Source organism: Schistocerca serialis, chromosome 1 (assembly GCF_023864345.2).
Source record: "Schistocerca serialis cubense isolate TAMUIC-IGC-003099 chromosome 1, iqSchSeri2.2, whole genome shotgun sequence".
NCBI classification, from domain to species: domain Eukaryota; kingdom Metazoa; phylum Arthropoda; class Insecta; order Orthoptera; family Acrididae; genus Schistocerca; species Schistocerca serialis.
In genome coordinates, this window is record NC_064638.1 from 1100270698 (window position 1) to 1100290788 (window position 20091).

The 20091-nt window shown below is 42.4% G+C and overlaps 1 protein-coding gene across 4 annotated transcripts in view; it reads right to left on the reverse strand.

Moving 5' to 3' along the window:
• The window catches only part of LOC126416393 (solute carrier organic anion transporter family member 74D-like), a 183287-nt gene that overhangs the window by 35247 nt on the left and 127949 nt on the right, over window positions 1-20091 (reverse strand). For all 4 annotated transcript variants that reach the window (XM_050084084.1, XM_050084092.1, XM_050084101.1 and 1 more), the window contains exons 7-8: window positions 10578-10739; window positions 1885-2049 (exon numbers count right to left, since the gene is read on the reverse strand). In XM_050084084.1, the coding sequence (XP_049940041.1) occupies window positions 1885-2049; window positions 10578-10739 (327 nt within the window). The remainder of the gene's footprint in view (window positions 1-1884; window positions 2050-10577; window positions 10740-20091) is intronic.

Below are 20091 nucleotides of genomic sequence, written 5' to 3' on the forward strand. Positions count from 1 at the left end.
ATATTGTAACGGCTGCTTGTTACAACACTTGTGTTGTGGAAGGTGTACATTGGTGGGCGTTTGAGAATGAGATCTCTCGTCTCGAAACTAGTTATGAGACAATAAGAACTAGTACTCCTATACGTGAGGAAGGACTATTTCATACTCATCCGCATATATTTCGCGAAGCAAGACGTAACAAACGAAGGCAGACAAATTTCAGGTCATTGCAAAGATACTTAGATGGGCTGTTGGAAATGCTGCTAATGGCTGAAGATGGGGCAGGAGATGATTACATTAAACTTCATGCAACGTCAAACGCGATGCAGCAGATAGCATCCAAGGAAGCCAAGATGCAGGATATTGGCTAAATTTAGAACAAGAAGACTTGCAGGCACAAAAACTGAGAAAAGAGGGCTCCATTTGAGACTATTATTGGAAATTATACTTTTAGCTGATCGATCAAGGAGCTGACGGCCGATATCCAACGGATGTAGAACGATCCACTGCGTCAAATAAACACCGTGAAGTCACAGCAGATTTGAATGACAGACACACACAGCTATGTGATGTTATTGCTGCAGGATTGCTGTTAACTATGGTAACGTTTACGTCGACTAAAACAGTTCAATGACCCCGGTAAGTGATGCAGCAGGGATGCAAAGTGATTTAAAGATAAGCTAAGCGAGGTGCGAAAGGACTCCTAAAAGCAACAAAGCAATAGAGGAATAAAATATAATACCGCTGTTATATGAATATATTCACAGACAGCTTTCGATGGAATATCTTGTACAAGTTCTCGCACGTAAGTGCTCATTTTGCTTACAATGAGACACTGGACATGCATTCGAATGACGATGGTTCTATACACTGTTCGGCAATCAAGAACTGGTCTCCCTCCTGGAAATTTTAAGAAATTTAGGGAAACTACGGCAAAACCAGTTCTTGATTTCCGAACAGGGCGGGTTGCTCGCAAATGGACTCGGTAGATTTTCTTTCCATGTCTCAACTTGTGCCCGTATCTAACGACTTTCGTCGACGCCGTATTGAATCCTGATCTTTCTTCCTTTTCTCGTTTTGCTTACTCTACGTGGAAGTATTTAACTGTATATTTTGAAAAAAGAAATACGTTACGCTACTCGCAAGTGCATAATTGTAATAGTTTTAAATGTATGCGACAAGAAATATCGAAATTCCAGAATGAGATTTCCACTCTGCAGCGGAGTGTGCGCTGATGTGAAACTTCCTGTCGGATTAAAACTTTGTGGCGTACCGACACTCGAACTCGGGACCTTTGCCTTTCGCGGGCAAGTCCTCTACCAACTGAGCCACCCAAGCACGACTCACGCTCGGTCCTCACAGCTTTACTTCTGCCAGTACCTCGTCTCCGCAATATCCTTTCTTTCAGGAGTGCTAGTTCTGCAAGATTCGCAGGAGAACTTCTGTAAAGTTTGGAAGGTAGGAGACGATGTACTGGCAGAAGCAAAGCTGTGAAGATGGAGCGTGAGTCGTGCTTGGGTAGCTCAGTTGATAGAGCACTTGCCCGCGAAAGGCAAAGGTCCCGAGTTCGAGTCTCGGTCCGGCACACAGTTTTAATCTGCCAGGAAGTTTCTGTCGATGTTGTCTGTCGTGATTCTTCACTCTTCGGTCCGTTACAGCTAGCGTTGGGGCCAGTGTTTTCGGCCGGTAAAGACATTCCAGAATCTTTATACCAGTTACACCATGCTAGATGTTGCAGCTGAATTTACTGTGTGAGACATTATGTGGCGAATCTCAATGGGTTTCTCCATGTGAATGCTCCTGCAAACGTTTTTAACACGAATTGCATTCGCCTAATTTTTGTATTCAGAAGTCGTGCAGACAAGAAGGGCGTCCTTAAACAGGCGTATGAGCTGGCGAACTGACCTGTGATGAGGCTGGCCCTGGAGGCGGACTGCCGGAACTGCGTCTCCATGTACTTAGGCATGAAGGTCCAGTAGCCCACGTAGCCGAACATGAAGCACACAGAACTGATCGTGTTCAGCATCAGCACCTTGTTCCGCAGCAGCCGCAGCACAGCTTGTCGGAAGTCTGCACACAAAGTTCATCACCTTCATTACCATCATCATCATTGTTATTGTTACGCTTATGTAGCAGCTAGTGAAACAGCGAAGTAAATCTTTAGCTTCTACAAATATGGTATAATGTTCATGGCACATAAAACTAAAGAGGATGCTAACGGTTGTATCGTCCAGAGATCGCGGTGTCACACCAAAGTCGGAAACGCGAATCGATACCACAGACATTAGCAAGGGCTCGCTGGAATCCGCAACAACCAATGGGAGGCACTCCAGAAGACCACACCTCCTTTTCAGCATAGAAGCGCCCTCACGCTGAAGTCAATATAATGTTAAGGATGCAAGTACTCAGCCCCAGTTCGTCATCTCAGCTATAGCAGTCAACGTCTTCATGTAGAAAAGTGAAATATACTTTCGTAAATGTTGCATTTTGGACTGCGAGACAACATTTTATTAATCTGTGCACCAAGTGATGCTCTCATGGTCAATGACGTAAATTATCAAGCAATCTTGTGGCAAAGAACTGTGTCAAAGTTAACTAAATCTTTTATCCATTTAGGTAATAAAGTGAACTAATATTCCATATGTTCTAGTTTGATGAGCCTTCTCCCATAGCAACCCAAGAACCCACAGTTACAGCCAGACGTAAATAGTTTCGTCGGGTCACAACACTAACAAATGATCTATGTTCCAAATCTATATGATCATAGCTGTAGTAATGTACACTGATTGCATCACGACCGGTTTCAGTAAAAAAAAGTGACACTGCCAACAATCTTCGTAACACATCCTCACAGAATTGTGCCAATATAATGATTCAATAAGTATAATTGTCAGTATTTTAAACATAGCTGCACAATATCAACGGTTCCACGTAATAAAATTATAAACAGCCGACCAGTTGCAATGGATAAAGAATTCTTTACCTAGGTTTCAACAAATTTAAATTTGTCTTCTTCAGAAGGTGGCCTAAGGACGTTATTAATACTGATAATTTACACGTTGCTTTTGTACGCCAATCGGCACATGGTTCGCGCTATGAGCCCCACCTGCCCTGGCCGCAGAGTAACTACGCTGACCGATTACACTCAGTCGGTTGTGAGCTCTGCAACATCCATGTACTAATTTATATTTACGTGACAAACCCTATTTTTAGGGCTATATTTTAATTTTGACAAATGGATCTATGCAGACATTTGTAAAAACGGCGATGATACATCAGTCCATACTAATGTAAAATTGTAAGTACCAGTCGTCGTTCTCATATTTCTGTAATACAAGAGCTCTCTAATTTGTGTTAATATCTATTCTTGACTTAAGTTTCATACCTTTCTAATGTAAGCTATGATGTTCATTGTCCTTAGGTCACCTTCTGAAGAAGACAAATTTAAATTTGTTGAAACCCAGGTAAAGAATTCTTTATCCATTGCAACTGGTCGGCTGTTTATAATTTTATTAAGTATAATTGTCTTCAGTTTAAACGTTGTGTAAGATAAGTAGACTTCTTGAGTCATGACATTTCTTGAAATTTTTTGGTCATTCGTTAACCGACTGTCCGTCTGCCTATCAGTCTGTAAAGATCCATTTTTCTCAGGACTGGATTGACGTATCAAGCTGACATTTATGTCACGTATTAAGGTCTACGGTCCCTTGGTGGCGTAAAAAGTTGATGGTTCCGACCCAATGCAATCAAAAGATACGACCATTTATGTCACAAATTTCGATACTCTCAAACTCAGTCAAAACCTATTCTTCCCGTTGATCTAGACTCAAGAAATGTAGCAAGCTCCTCACTACAAGTAAGGGAAAAAAACTTCAAATTGGTAATTTGTAACTATATCTCACAAATAAAAACTTTTTGTCATTTTTTATCCAACTGTCTGTGCGTCCATCAGTTAAGATCCTCTTTTTTCAGTGGTGGGTAGACGTACATCTTGCCTCTATCGATATCGATAACAGGAAGAAAGCGTCGAGATTCTCGATTTCCTGGGTGGATGAGGCATCTGCATACTTAACTGCGTTTGTGCGGAACCCTCGGTGCATAAGTCCTGTCACAGTTGTCCGATTTTTTTTATATTCAAAATACCCTTCTCCGATGTGCCCATACTGACACTGTGTTAGATTCCACAACATTTCTTTGAAACAACGTCTGAGATCTTCTGTTGATTACGTTAACTTACTACTGCGAGGTGCACTTTACGGCAGTAGCTACTGTAACCACCTTAAGATGCCGAACAGATGTTTCGAGGAAATATTGTAGGGCTTACACTATGATATCCAGCGGAAAACTGGTGAGATATATGTGCAATAGAAATACCAGGACAGCCTGAAAAGCTAATATATGTTTTCTTTTGTTTTTTGAGTCGTCTTCTGACTGGTCTGATGCGGCTCGTCACGAATTCCTCTCCTGTGCCAAACTCTTCACCTCGGAGTAGGAACTGCAACCTACGTCCTCAGTTACCTGTTGGATGTATTCTAATCTCTGTTTCCCTATACAGTTTTTACCCTCTACAGCTCTTTCTAGTACCACGGAAGTTATTCCCTGATGTCTTAACAGATGTCCTATCATCCTGTCCCTTCTTCTTGTCAGTTTTTTCCATCTACTCCTTTCTTCGCCGATTCTGCGGATAACCTCCTCGTTCCTCATCTTATCATTCCACCTAATTTCCAACATTTCTCATTAGGAAGGACGACGGTTCAATCCCACCCTTCTGGGCATCCTGATTTAGGTTTTCCGTGATTTCCCTAAATCGCTCCAGGCCAATGCCGGGATGGTTCCTTTGAAAGGGCACGGTCGAATTCCTTCCCCGTCCTTCCCTAATCCGATGAGACCGATGACCTCGCTGTTTGGTCTCTTCCCCCAAACAATCCACCCCAATCCAACATTATTCTGTAGCAGCACGTATCAAATTATGCGATTCTCTTCTTTTGCAGTTTTACCACAGTGCATGTTTAACTACCATACAATGCTGTGCTCCAAAGGTACATTCTCGGAAATTTCTTCCTTAAATTAAGTGCTATGTTTGAAACTAGTAGGTTTCTCTTGGCCAGGGATGCCGTTTTTGCCAGTGCTAGTCTTCCTAGGTAGCAGAATTTCTGGACTTCATCTACTTTGTAACCCACAATTCTGACGTTAAGTTTCTCGATATTCACATTTCTCCTACTTCTCGTTACTTTTGCCTTTTTTCTATTTACTCTCTGCTCATATTCTGTACCCATTAGACTGTTCATTCACTTCAACAGAGCCTGTAATCCTTCTTCACTTTCATTGAGGAGAGCAATTTCATCAGCGAATATTATCGTTGATATCCTCTCGCCTTTAGTTTTAATTCTAATTCTACTCTTGAACCTCTCTTTTACTTCTGTCATTGCTTCATCGATGAATACGTATATTGAACAGTAGGGGCGAAAGATTACATCACTATCTTACTTCCTTTTTAATCCGAGCACTTCGTTCTTCGTCTTCTAATCTTATCCTACCCTCTTGGTTCTTGTACATATTGTATATTACCCGTCTTTCCCTATAACTTACTCCTATGTTTCTCAGAATTTCGAACATCTTGCACCATCTGACAATGTCGAACGCTTTTTGTAGATCGACAAATCTTATGAGCATGTCTAGATTTCTTTCCTCTTTTTCTTCAGTCTTGCTTCCTTTATCAGCCGCAGCGTCAGAATTGCCTCTTTTGTATCCTTACCTTTCCTAAAGCCAAACTGATCGTTATCTAACGGATCTTTAATTTTCTTTACCACATTTGTCATGTAGTATATTAATGGAATGACAAATTTTCGTGGCATAATAATCTACCACCGGAGAGACTCAGCCCGTGACAGCATTTCGAATTTCTTCGTCGGAGCTATAGTTTTGAGAACCAAGCAACTTTTTGGTGTGAAGGGACATAAGAAAATCACGTGGAGTCAAGTCTGGGCTGTACGGCATATGTTCAAAGACGCCCCATACAAAGCGACGTAACAGGTGTTTGATATTTACCGAAAGACATAACCACAATTTGACTGCATGGCATGCTTTTATTGCACGATCTAGACTTCAGCCTTAGGCCATTTTCAAATATTAGAAATGTCAAAAATCATCTGGCTTGTGTGTTTGATAGGCAGAATGTCGCCAAGCGTTACTGTGCAACGACACGACTCCGTCAGTGAAGACATTGCATCTTTTTCTTTTTTTTATTGGCTATGCGTAGTGTTCTTTATATCTCACAGTAGGTTTCATATTTGATTGTCTTTTCACATTCCATAATACGGCAGCCCAATCCATTCTGGCCATAACCCTAGGCGAGGTTTATTCGGTTTCTTGGTCGAGGCTTTATCGAGACGGTACACCATTCAACGCTGTGTTCGATAAAGTGCTTACTTCATTCCGGTCTTTATTGCAACGTGCCTGTCTTAACAATAAACTTTTCCCTTGTTCCTTGCGTGTATTGTCCATCTAGGATGAAAAAGTTGTTCTTTAGGGTTTTCGCTTTCCTGAAAATCATCGCATGACTCACTCGGCATATGTCTGAAGATAAAGGTCAGAATACGCAGGAAATGTCATAGTGATGCCATCTGTGTTTCAGATGTGTAACTAACCTTGAAAGAGATAACAAGCGCCATGCTACAGCAGTATGCGCAACCGTCACTTATCGTTTCGTTCCAGATGGCAGCAGAATAACTCAGCTACCACCGTTAACAAGACACTACTGACAGCGACTCTTATTGCTTACGAGGGAACCTCCCCATCCCACCCCCCTCAGATTTAGTTATAAGTTGGCACAGTGGATAGGCCTTGAAAAACTGAACACAGATCAATCGAGAAAACAGGAAGAAGTTGTGTGGAACTATGAAAAAATAAGCAAAATATACAAACTGAGGAGTCCATGCGCAAGATAGGCAACATCAAGGACAATATGAGGGCAGGAGCGCCGTGGTCCCGTGGTTAGCGTGAGCAGCTGCGGAACGAAAAGTCCTTCAAGTGAAAATTTTAATTTTTTATTTTCAGACAATTATTATCTGTCCGTCCGACCGTCCGATGGGAGGAAATTGCGCCGTAGTACGGGGACGCTACACCTAAAAGGAAAAATTTGAAAACGTTAAGAACATATGTTTTGACAGAGTACAGGGAAAACTGTGCGACTGTGAAACTGTTGCATTCATTTGTTGCAGTTTATCTGACAAACTCTTTATGTTTTCATCACTTTTTTGGGAGTGATTATCACATCCACAAGAAAACCTAAATCGGGCAAGGTAGAAGAATCTTTTTACCCATTCCCCAAGTGTACAAGTTAGGTAGGTCGACAACATATTCCTGTCATGTGACGCACATGCCGTCACCAGTGTCGTATAGAATATATCAGACGTGTTTTCCTGTGGAGGATTCGGTTGACCTATGAGACTGCGATCAAATGTTTTCGGTTCCCATTGGAGAGGCACGTCCTTTCGTCTACTAATCGCACGGTTTTGCGGTGCGATCGCAAAACACAGACACTAAACTTATTACAGTGAACAGAGACGTCAATGAACGAACGGACAGATTATAACTTTGCGAAAATAAAGAAAGTAAAAGTTAACTCTTCACTCGAGGGAAGGCTTGAACCAAGGACCTCTCGTTCCGCAGCCGCTAACCACGAGACCACGGCGCTCCAGAACTCACGTCATCCTTGTTGTTGCCTATCATGCGCATGGACTAGTCAGTTTGTATATTTTGCTTATTTTTTTCATAGTTCCACACAACTTCTTCCTGTTTTCTCGATTGATTTGTGTTCAGTTATTCAAGGCCTATCCACTGTGCCAACTTATAACTAAATCTGAGGGGGGTGCGATGGGGAGGTTCCCTTGTTAGTAATGCGATAGCTGTTCGAACTTATGAAGTGTGTTCTTCGTATGTTTGACCAAATTGAAGTACAGAACTGGAGTTACTGATTAAATTTCTTTGTTAGTACAAGACTCCTCTCCTTGGCAATAGTGAAAGGTTTTGACAGTCTCCAGTCCCTGGGATAGTGTATATTTATCTAGGATATTTTGTTTCGCAGGTTATATCTAACTGCTGAGCTAAGAACCGTCCTGTGGATCGTATTTTAAGTGCAAATGAATGTTAGCTCACTGTATGCGCTGGGTTGGTTGGTTCACCAATGAGCAAGAGAAACATATCATGCCCTGTGCATCTGGAACGTGATCTTGTCTTATATGTAACCAATTACAGATACATATCGGATTCCTGCTACCTATAAACGATGCAATTTCATGATGAGCTGCACAAACTAAGGAAGTAGACCCCATCGTTGGAGCGGCGTTTTTGCATAGTTGGCAATGATTTTGTTCGAATTTGTCGCGCAAATTGGTGCTGAATTTTGACGGAAAAAATAGTTGTATTTTGTAGATCTGCACCTAAGAACCACGCAACGGAACGCGAAGGAGGCCTGCCTATATGATACTTTGCAGCATGCGTTCAATAGAAGGTACACTCGTGATGTGGCTGTCAACGAATTTGAAGAAAGGGAGAACAAACCTGCGCCCTACGACGGAGAATTTAAGCATGTAGCGGCCAGAAACGGTGTCAGCAGTTAACAAACAGTACTCATGTTCTCTGATGGCTACGATACAGCATTTGACGTATTATCGCCTATATGTTATTATCTGGGCCATACATCTGTACTTTACAGGCCGCCGTACGAAGTGTGGCGGGGTGTACATACAGCGTCTAACAAAGAAACTGAAAGGGAAGGCCGGGGCACATTTGCACAGAGCACTTTTACCGGGTACCATTATTGCTAGAACGCGACGGGTAGTGGAGTATTAGTACTACCTTCTGCTGGGGGCTCTCACCAACTTTACGGCGGCTGTTGAATGAACGTCTTAGCCCAAAGAAAAAAATTTGTAATTTTGTGCAAGGTGAGTTAATTTTATTAGTCAAATATCGAAGCTCCTAGGGAGCATACCTTAGAATTGAGAATAGATAAATATATGTTCGTTTACAGGAGATGATTCTACTTTACAAGGAACTTTTGTACAATGCGATGAACGTCCACACATAATAGATGTCATTGTGTGCCTTACTTGGATGATTTGAAAATGGACTGAAAAGATTCGAAACTAGTCATCAGTTAGTAAAGAGGGTTTTTTACACTTGCGTTGAAAGCCTGAAAGTTGCTACTATATTTCTGAACCTATTTCAAACATGGAAATCGGGCACGTTTTCGCAGTTCTGTTGGTGCAGGTTTACGCACTATATTGCATTGCCATTCTAAAGGTATGTTTACACTGGGTTATATGTATCGCAACTTGTATGGGCGTTATATCGATCTGACATGTCGCGACACACCATCTCATATAAAAGTTCACCGGACCTTCCCGCGTATATATGTGTCATATACGTTTTGTATATAGCTGGATCGCGATATACCTGTCAAGTCACAGAAGCTGCGCATGCGCAGTAGCAGTCTTTCTTGATGCCACACCGCCATGTTTGTTTACAACTGCCTATTTGATCCATTGTTGTATTCATTGCGTTTGTGTTGCACCGTTATTTCGTTTCTTCATCCAAAAGGAAAAGCACGCCAGCACAGAAAACCGTAAAGTATTCAACATCGTTTTGGGAAACCATCGCGAATTCCTAACAGGTCTGCATCACCAAAGGCACTGATACAAATTGCCAGATGTAAACGCACGATCGCACTTGTGTGACTTGGAAGTAGCGCCCTCACACAAGTCGCGATACACGTCCCGGAGACGTATATACATGTCGTGCATAGTTGTGCCGATACAAACCAAATATATAAACGTACCTTCACACCCCATTCAAGGAAATTTTAAGCCAACGGCAGCTGGAAACGCAATGTAGAAAAATAAAAGCACAGGGCGATAAAAGGTAGAAATTGTTAAAAAAAGCTGTTTGAACCCAATGAATCTCGAACATATAGAATTAATTCAAAGACAGCAAGGACTAAAAACCAGAAGAAATTGCTAAAAGGAAGAACAAGGAGAAATGTGGATATGCCTACTTCTGATGTCATCTTTATTGTTCTGCTCAAAGGCAGGTTTTCGCATGGTGACCCTCCATGCTCTCCTGTCATCTGCCATCCTCTCCCTCTTCCCTTTATGTCGTCTGTGATCTTGTATCTCCACCTGACTCTCAATCTTCTCTCGCAAATTAGTCCGTCCAAAGCGCCTGTTAGCAAACACTCACCGTTTCAATGAATGTCGCATCCACTTCTTCTTCCTTCCTCTTAAAACCTGCAGCAGTCCAATGTAAAGAATGAAAATTACCTTTGTATTTGTTTCTTGGAATGATACTGGCCCGGCTGTGGAGTGGCGCTTTGGAAGGGAATCCGGTATTACTGCCTAATAAATGTGTTATTGTTACTGATGTCTTCTTGGCACATTCAACCATAACTAGGTCCTCACCACCGCATCCCGTTCAGCTCTCTCCTGAGAACTGTGGGAGTCTGGGACCGAACTCTTATAATTTCTACTGGAGTTGTGGATTTACATTATCTACTGACAGTTAAAATAAACATTAAGTACACCTCAGCAGGTGGAGCTTACCTTTGAATGAGGTCTTGGGCAGCTGCTGCTGCTGCTGCTGCTGTTGGAGGTGTGGAGGGGTGGGCGCCCTGGCTTTGCGGCGGGCCGTGGCGGGCAGCTGGCGCGGGAACAGGCACAGCGCGGCGGCAAGCGCAAGCTCCACCACGCCCATCGGCGCCCACGCTGCAACCACGAGAACAGTACGTGTCTGTCAGCACCCATTCTGCACCAGCCAAGTTAGCTCATGTGCTTCTCCTAGCATTCACTGCCACTACGGAAGAAAGGGACTACTCGAAAATGACGCCTTCATCTCAATTACCATTAACATTAAATAGGACGCACTCTGCTTGTGTCCTGTAAAATATTATTTATTTGATCATGAAGTTAATTTCAGATTCTTAGTCCAGCGTCATGCAACTCCTCAATGTCACAAGCACATATAAAATGACATGCGACTTACGCGCAGAAGATGCATAAAATGATGAGATTTGATTTAATGAAGGCTTTTGTCTGTGTTGACCACAAAATATTATTGCAGAAGTTGGACCATTATGGAGTAAGGGGAATAGCTTACAATTGGTTCGCCTCTTACTTTAAGAACAGAAAGCAGAAGGTAATTCTCCGCAATATTGAGAGTGGTAGTGATGATCAGTCCCAGTGGGGCACTGTTAAGTGGGGCGTTCCCCAAGGGTCGGTGCTGGGGCCACTGCTCTTTCTTATTTATATAAATGATATGCCTTCTAGTATTACAGGTGATTCAAAAATATTTCAGTTTGCTGATGATACCAGCTTGGTAGTGAAGGATCTTGTGTGTAATATTGAAACAGTATCAAATAATGTAGTTCCTGAAATAAGTTCGTGGCTTGTGGAAAATAATTTGATGCTAAACCACAGTAAGACTCAGTTTTTACAGTTTCTAACTCACAATTCAACAAGAACCGGTATTTTGATCTGACAGAATGGGCATATGATAAGAGAGACGGAACAGTTCAAGTTCCTAGGCGTTCGGATAGATAGTAAGCTGTTGTGGAAAGCCCATGTCCAGGATCTTGTTCAGAAACTAAATGCTGCTTTATTTACCATTAGAACAGTATCTGAAATAAGTGACAGTTCAACACGAAAAGTAGTCTACTTCGCATATTTCCATACACTTATGTCATATGGTATTACTTTTCGGGGTAATTCTTCTGATTCAAAAAGAGTATTCTTGGCTCAAAAACAGGCTGTTCGAGCTATGTGTGGTGTAAGTTCGAGAACCTCTTGTCGACCCCTGTTCAACAGTCTGGGAGTTCTGACATTGCCCTCACAGTATATATTTTCTTTATTGTCGTTTGTTGTTAGCAATATTAGCTTATTCCCAAGAGTTAGCAGCTTTCACTCAGTTAATACTAGGCAGAAATCAAATCTGCATGTGGAATGCACTTCCTTGACTCTTGTGCAGAAAGGAGTGCAGTATTCTGCTGCATCCATTTTCAAGGAGCTACCACAAGAACTCAAAAATCTTAGCAGTAGCCCAAACACTTTTAAGTCTATAGTGAAGAGTTTCCTCATGGCTCACTCCTTCTATTCTGTCGAGGAGCTCCTCGAAGAGCTGAAAAACTAAGCAAATTCCAGTGTTACATTGTCGACTTTCTTTATTTAAACTTACGATTTGTCGCCCGAATATGTTACTTATATTTCATTTTATCTGTTTCTACTATCGTGTTGTAATTTCATGACCATGGAGACTTCTCCTTAATTTGGTCCCACGGAACAATAAATAAATAAAAATAAATAAAATAATGACAATGAGTATTTACGAAGGAAAGTACTACCTTTTTTATGGTATGAATAAACGTTTAAGCTGTGAGGTAACGGGTGAGTTGTGGCGCCCTCAAAATATTCTAAGTTCGGAGATGGCGTGGCCGCATGTGCCGCTCGGCAAGCCAGGGCTTGTCAGCGACCGCGTGGTGCCGTACGTTAGCCGGAGCAAGAGGGCCAGCCCCAGCGCGTGGTTCAGGCCGACCACGTGGCTGCGAATTCCATGTTAACGCTGTGTCGCAGAATGAGCTTTGTGTCCATTAAGGAGATATGTATGCCGCGGAGGGCCAAAGATGGCGGACCTTGTGAAACCATAATCGCAGACGTTACACAGCTCACGTAGAAATTAAAAATAGCCAGAGAAATCATGATACCTTAAAAAGAAACATGTACATTACCATAATTTGCACGACGATTCTGATGGTGTAATCAGATTTTCAGTATCTTTATTAGTTTAAAGTTTAGTATCTGACTGTAAATAATACAAGTAACAACCAGCAACGAATTTCCAAAATCTAAACGGTTTGGCCGATTTTGTCGATCGCCATATCTTTAGAGAGCTATTAGTGTAAACCTAAATTGGTATGACTTACAGGCATGTAACTTAAATAGTACATGAATTATTCGAGATCAAAGTGGCGATTACTATTAATCCCGTCAGGCCATACGTACTCCACACTTACAGGAAAAAACGGCAGCAGCATGCTTATAAACATACTTCTCCATCTATGTCTTTGTTTATATACTGTTCGTGAAGAAATTGGTTAAATATTTACTGTGTTTTAGAAAGCACAGACATTAGGCTACTGGCCCATCTTTTGTTTCTATTCCTTTGACACATGTTTATTCGATTTTTAATGTATTTAATAATGTGTGTTAGAGCGTGTTTATGGTCCAGCTGTAGGAATATTTATTTAATTTCAAGTTATTTAAATGTAAATCCAGTATTTAGAATGTGTTTTCATTATGTTTGTGAGTGTGCATTGGCTTGGAGACAGGGCGGGAGCTCTCTAGCCAGTCACAGCGATCTTTCCAAAAAGGACACGTGGAGAGACTATGGAAGTGGGGGAGGAGGATCGTTTCGACAGAGGACAGGGGAGCTCTTGACAGTACGGGAGAGAACATGAGAGGGTCCTGGACAGTATGGCGCGATTGACGCACAGTCGCAGGAGAGATTTGGAGAGTGTGGAGCAGTTTGTGTGTGGTCACGGGAGATAGAAATATTTCGGAGTGCCGACTTGTGCTCTTGTGTGAGTTCAGTGGCTTCTGAAATGAAGATGTTGTGTGCGTTTAGAAGTGAATATCTCGCGAGCTATGTTGCTGTTCTTAACTAATTACGTGAAGTAGAAATCTATTGTTTCCCTGTTATTCAACTTATATTGTACTTAATTACTGGACCATCGACGCCATTAAGTGTTTTACAGTAATAAAGGGCATTCTTAAACGTACTTCTGCTATCGTACTCATCATTTAAAGTCCTTAGAATAGTACCTGCAGAATTTATTTAATTGCAGTCTTTCATTTATAAATGTCTATATTATGTTCAAATTTCGCAATTGCCGGGTGATAGGAACCTTCGACAATTCGATTCAGGTGTATATTCATATTGTATACTGTAGACTCAGCATTTGGCTTGTAATGCGGCAACTACCTATGCCAGCCCATAGACAACGAAACCAGCCAAAACTTCCAATATTTCAACTCTGAATCAAAGGATACATAATTGAGGGCCGTTCATCACATATTTCTATTTGAAAGCCCGCAAAGCTTAAAGTAAAATGAAAAATATGCTTTTTTCCTTACGTGGAATTCGTTATATTTAACAAAATATGAAAAGTAAAATTGAATTTATTATTTCAATTTGATATTTGCATGACTGAACTTTACTTGATTGAATGAATAAAAGAAATGTAATATGTCATTTGAAACTAAGCTCGCATGATGTGCACATGCTTCCAAGTACACTGACCGACAAAAATCGCAGCACCTGAAAATAGTGTACAGTAATGAAATTTCAGGAATACATTTGTCTAGGTAATCTATTTAAGAGATTAACATAGCAAGGTCACATGTTAATATAAGAGCGAGATAAGGCACTGGGTATGTGAAATGCTGGTACATTAATAACGGGTGTACCCGCCAGAATGTTGAATGTGAACGTACTAACGTGTCTGCACTCTGTCATACAGGTGCTGGATGTCTGTTTGAGGAATGGAACACTATGATTATTGCACTTGCTCGGTCAACAAGGTGACAGTTAATGCTGTTCGTGGATGACGCTGGATTTGTAGTCCGATGATGTTCCTTACATGCTCGATTGGAGACATATCTTGTGATCGAGCAGGCCAAGGCAACATGTCGACACTCTGTAGAGCATGCGGTATGTAGCCGAGCGTTATTCTGTTGGAAAACATCCCCGGAAATCCCTGGAAAGCTGTTCCTGAATGGCAGCACAACAGGTGGAATTACGAGATTGACTTACACCTTTCCAGTCAGGGTGCGTGTAATAATCATGGTAGTGCTCTTGCTGTCATACGAAATCGCAGCCCAGGCCAGGTGTAGGTCCAGTGTGTCTATCACGCACACAAGGTGGTTGCAGGCCCCGAATTAGCCTCCTTGTAACCAACACATGGCCATCACTAGGACCTAATCAGAACTAGCTTTCATCAGGAAACACAACAAACATCTACCCTGCCCTCCAATGAGCTCTCGTCACCACTGAACTCTGAAATAGCGCTGGTTTGGCGTGAGTGGAATGCACGCTACACGGCGTCTGGCTCGGAACTCTCCTTGAAGTAACCGAATTTGTAACAGTTCAGTGTGTCACTGTGGTGTCAACTGCTGCTCAAGTTGCTGCTGCAGATGCAGTACAATGCGCCACAGCCGTACGCCGAACACGATCGTCTTCCCTCTCAGTAGTGCCACATAACCGTCCGGAATCCGATCTTCTTGCGACCGTACATCCTCGTCACCACCGTTGCCAGCAGTCATGTCCAGTGGCTACATTCCTGCCAAGCCTTTCTGCAGTATCGCAGAACGAACACCCAGCTCATCGTAGCCATATTACTCGACCTCGTTCAAACTCAGTGAGGTGCTGATAATGGCGTCTTTGTCGCTTTAAAGCCGTTTTTGACTAAAATCAACTCACCACGTCCAGTCTCAAAGTACCTAACGCTCACGACCGTTACAACGTGTATGTAAAGCAAACCTGATTTGCATGCTCGCAGTGGCACTACTAGCGACATTCTTATAAACTGGCGCGAAATTGCATAGCCATCATCTTTCAGATGTAGAACTTTCATTTATGTCACGTATCTCGCCGGTCCGTGTGGTCGAGCGGTTCTAGGCGCTTCAGTGTGGAACCGCGCGACCGCTACGGTCGCTGGTTCGAATCCTGCCTCGGGCATGGATGTGTGTGATGCCCTTAGGTTAGTTAGGTTTAGGTAGTTCTAAGTTCTAGGGGACTGATGACCTCAGATGTTAAGTCGCATAGTGCTCAGTGCCATTTTTTTTGTCACGTATCTCCTTGTTAGCGTTGCGATTTTCTTCATCGGTGCATTTAAAATAATGTCATCTTTCTTTATTAATTGCATGTAGGACGTTAGAGTGTACATATATGGGTGATTTCGTATTAAAAGACGTTTCACGAAGCTCGAATCAGTCATCTCTCGTCTCCAACTTCTCTCATGTTGCGATAACCTAATTGCCATAGCTCTACCTGACTGACCAACATGTACTTTGCAACAGTGCTTGCAGATGATATACACGCTGCTCTGTGCCAAAGGTGTCTGGTCGTCTTTGCTATTGATTAATAAACAAGCTATGTTGTTCTTACAGTAAAAGGGCGCTATCTAGTTGCGAGACAAATTTTTTTGCAAAGCTATCTGAAATTTTTGTCAACATATAGTGTAGTTCATCTATTATCATTAACTAGGACTGCCTGTATCCTGCTTCTCCGATTCTTGTCTCACAAAGGTAGCAAAGTGTCAAGTGTTGTGCAACAGAGTCACAAATGGAAAGGTAAGTAAAGATGACATTGGCCACGTTTGTTGTTACTAACCACGGCGCCTCGTGCAATCTTTCATGAAATATATTCATAAAACGCACTATTTCGGTATGTGGACATGTCCTGATCACTCTCTTCACGAGCAGCTCGTCCTAGGCATCTCATCTGAGCTGCTGCTTTCTTGCTGATGCCTGTGTCGTACACAGCGTCCATCGCCAGAGCTTCCGTGGCGTAAAGCGAAGTCCCACTTGCTACTGCAACCAGAATACACGTACTACCAGCACTGGGCGTGATACAAGACCAATTATGCGTCATATAGTACCGCCAATTTACTTCGAAACGTTTAATGGTGGACCCAGATTAATTTTCTGCACTGCTATTCGTTTAAAATTAATCTAAATAGTAGTCTGCAGCCTCACTTTGACCAGCGACGCGGGTTTAAGCTTCTCAGTCCTCCAAAGTCAATAATTGAAGTACTGTAAGTATCTAACTTATCTCTGGATGATTCCGAGATCTGACCACTGCAGTCGAGTATGCACACCTCTGACGGTTCATACACCATCTGCAACTGTTTATTAGCAACGTCTGACGATAACCTCCACAATAACAAAACAGGAATACAATTCAACATCAATAGGTGAAAAGATATGCAGAAAGATTCTGCTAATTTTTCCACGAGATGCATGGAATTTATTCGCTTCGTTCAGTGAACAGTACCTCCAGCTAGCCAATGGCTCCAGGCTCTAGTTCAATATGCTACTTCCTACCCAGCATTTGCACTCTCACTAAAAATAGCAACAGTTGCCTAGAAAGACAGAAAGGGACTAAACGGATTTCCACGTCCGTACACGGGAATGCACTTTCTTGTAGTGTTTCCGTATTTTAAAAGTAATTTTGTTGGTCACGAAGGATCATCGGCTCCCAAGGATCAACACCAAATTTGTCGTACATGGCCCCATATATTGCCACCTCAACCCTGCTACTGCTACTGACGGCTGACTTTGCGATTTCGTCAGCTCAATGCTGCTCCACGAAATTATTTCGCACTAGCGAACATCCCCGGCTCTGCACGGATGACACTAAGTTTCTACGACCGGTCACTTGTCTGGGGTAGCGGTAATAAGTTATACACGCAAACTCTGCCCCTGAATCAGTCTGTTAGTGAAGACCGTACCAAAATCGCTACATTAGTTCCTCAGATTAGCCTTCACGTACAGAAGGAAACTGTGACAGGAGACTTTAATTTATAATATGTGTAATGGGTAAGACAAGAGAGATCTATGTCAATTGATGAAAGGAGAAAATATTAAATTGCAGTAAATGAAGCAGGCGAAAAGTAGTGCAAACATTTGAAAAATGAGGTCGACGGGAAGAGTAAAATGGAGAAGGGATCGATTAGTAGGACACGTTCAAAGGCGTCAAAGTACCAGGTATTTAGTATTGGAGGGAACCGTTGGGTAAAAATTGTAGAGGGAGACCAAGATATGAATACATTAAGCAAATTCAGAAGGATGTAGGTTGCAGTAGGTATTTGGAGATGAAGAGGCTTGCACAGGATATTGTAGCATGGAGAGGTGCATCAAACCAGTCTTTGGACTAAGGAACACAACAAAAACAACATAAGGAAGAAATTACCGTACGTACTGATGTACAGATTCTGGTATTAGTGATTTCATATGCCTCAGTGATTCGGTGCAGGTCTTTCAATTGGGCGTCACTTCGGTGATTCGTGTGTCCCTAACCTACCCCACTTACCCAAGTACCGGAAAGAGAACTATAGTTTACTGTGAAATACGATCCACTTTATTGAAAGGCAAATGCTAGGTTACGAAGCAATTTAAAAATCCGTTGTCTGTCCGGGATTCGAACCTGCGATCTTTCAACTTCCGCCGGCCGCTGTGGCCGTACGGTTCTGGCGCTTCAGTCCGGAACCGCGCGCCTACTACGGTCGCAGGTTCGAATCCTGCCTCGGGCATGGATGTGTGTGATGTTCTTAGGTTAGTTAGGTTTAAGTAGTTCTAAGTCTAGGGAAATGATGACCTCAAATGTTAAGTTCCATAGAGCCTAGAGCCATTTTTTCAATTTCCAGACACGCCCTTTACCGCTAGACCGCCAGACCGTCAAAGATTTTTGTCAAGCTTCCCTGCTGTTTGCAGTTTCGGCGGCTGCTTATTGCTCTCCCCGCCAGATACCACCTGCTGTGTAGATGCCAATCTCCAGATCCCATCATTGGCACGACACGTCACTCCAAACACCATTTGAATATGCAATAGTTATCAATACATGTATTATACGCTCGTTATTACTTTGCAGTAAGAAATTGTGTACACAAACCTACCTTACGAATCAGTCTATCTGTCATTGTAAACCACATCAAAATATCTACAGTAATTACTGAGATTAACATTCACCTACAGACGGAAACCGTGGTGAAGTAATTGCAATTTCGTGCTTCCGCTACTGGAACCTTTTTAGAAGGTGGTATTTCCTGTCAGGAGTGTCAGAAAATTTTTCCATTTTTGCAGTTATCATTTATGACTTTGCAGGGATGAAACTGATTTCAGAGGTACTGGCTATCCGAATAGTTTTATAAGCTCCGTCTTTTTAGCGCTTACGAAAATTCTCCACCGCGCACACCCTGATAGCGGGTATATCCACATGGAGTGCCATGGCCATCTTCTCTAGGGAGATCTCTATCTCTGATCTATGTTATTTACGGTAAACGCCGGTACCAGCGCATTCGTCTGTTTTCGATCCTAATGTACTATGTCCCTTGCACAGTGTCGTGGTCCATCCTTTCACTGTTCGCTTCTTCCAATTGTTACATTGAAAGTCTTACTGAAGCAGCTGAAAGTTATTAAATGGTCAGCTGGCATTTTCCAGACCATTCCTATATTTACCACATTCCCTATATTGGTGTGGGATTCCCGATACCCTAAAGGTATCCAGTTATTTCCAGTTTTTCACCAGTATGCCCCTGCCGCTGGCTCCATTGTAATCTATGGTTTTAACGGGGATATATCCGGCATGCTTTCCATCCCACCAGTTGGTGTGCTGCTAATTCTGCCTCTTGTGGCTAAGAAGACCAATCTCTGCACCTTGCCAAGCTACTTAGCAGCTACTCGTTCCACCACACTGTAATCTCACAAATTATCGTAGGTCTTTTTACAGCGGCCTATACCCGGATGTGCTCTGGGCTTTAAACCACAGTTTTTTCGACACACTCTTCTAGAGCTCATAAAAACACCTTTCACCTTGGAGCATAAACTCCTTACATGAGGCGTCAATGACAGCATCCAAGTTTATCTCTTGATAATTAATTACCCTTCGCTGAGAAACTTAAGATATGCTTGCTTGTGAAGGTTATTACAGCAGTTTGCTTGGGACGGACACTTAGTCATGTTCCCTGCATCAGCACTGGACAAATTTGCCAAGTGTATTACTATGCCTTTTCTTAACATTTATTACTACGTACGAACTCTCTGCTTGCACTGCCTCTTGTGTATATATTATCTTCAGCAGCAACTCTTGTCAGTCCACGTTTCAGAATAAACTAAATTACAGTAGTTCATGAATGACGCATGCTTCTATGAGGAGTTAAAGAAAGAGTGCGTGACCAGAGGAGTACAGAGTCCGCTTTTAGCCTGCCCATATTTGCCTGTTAGCCAGGCAGGCAAGCTGCCGCATGTAATCAGCAGAACGGGCAGGCTGCTCTACTCCCATCCAAAC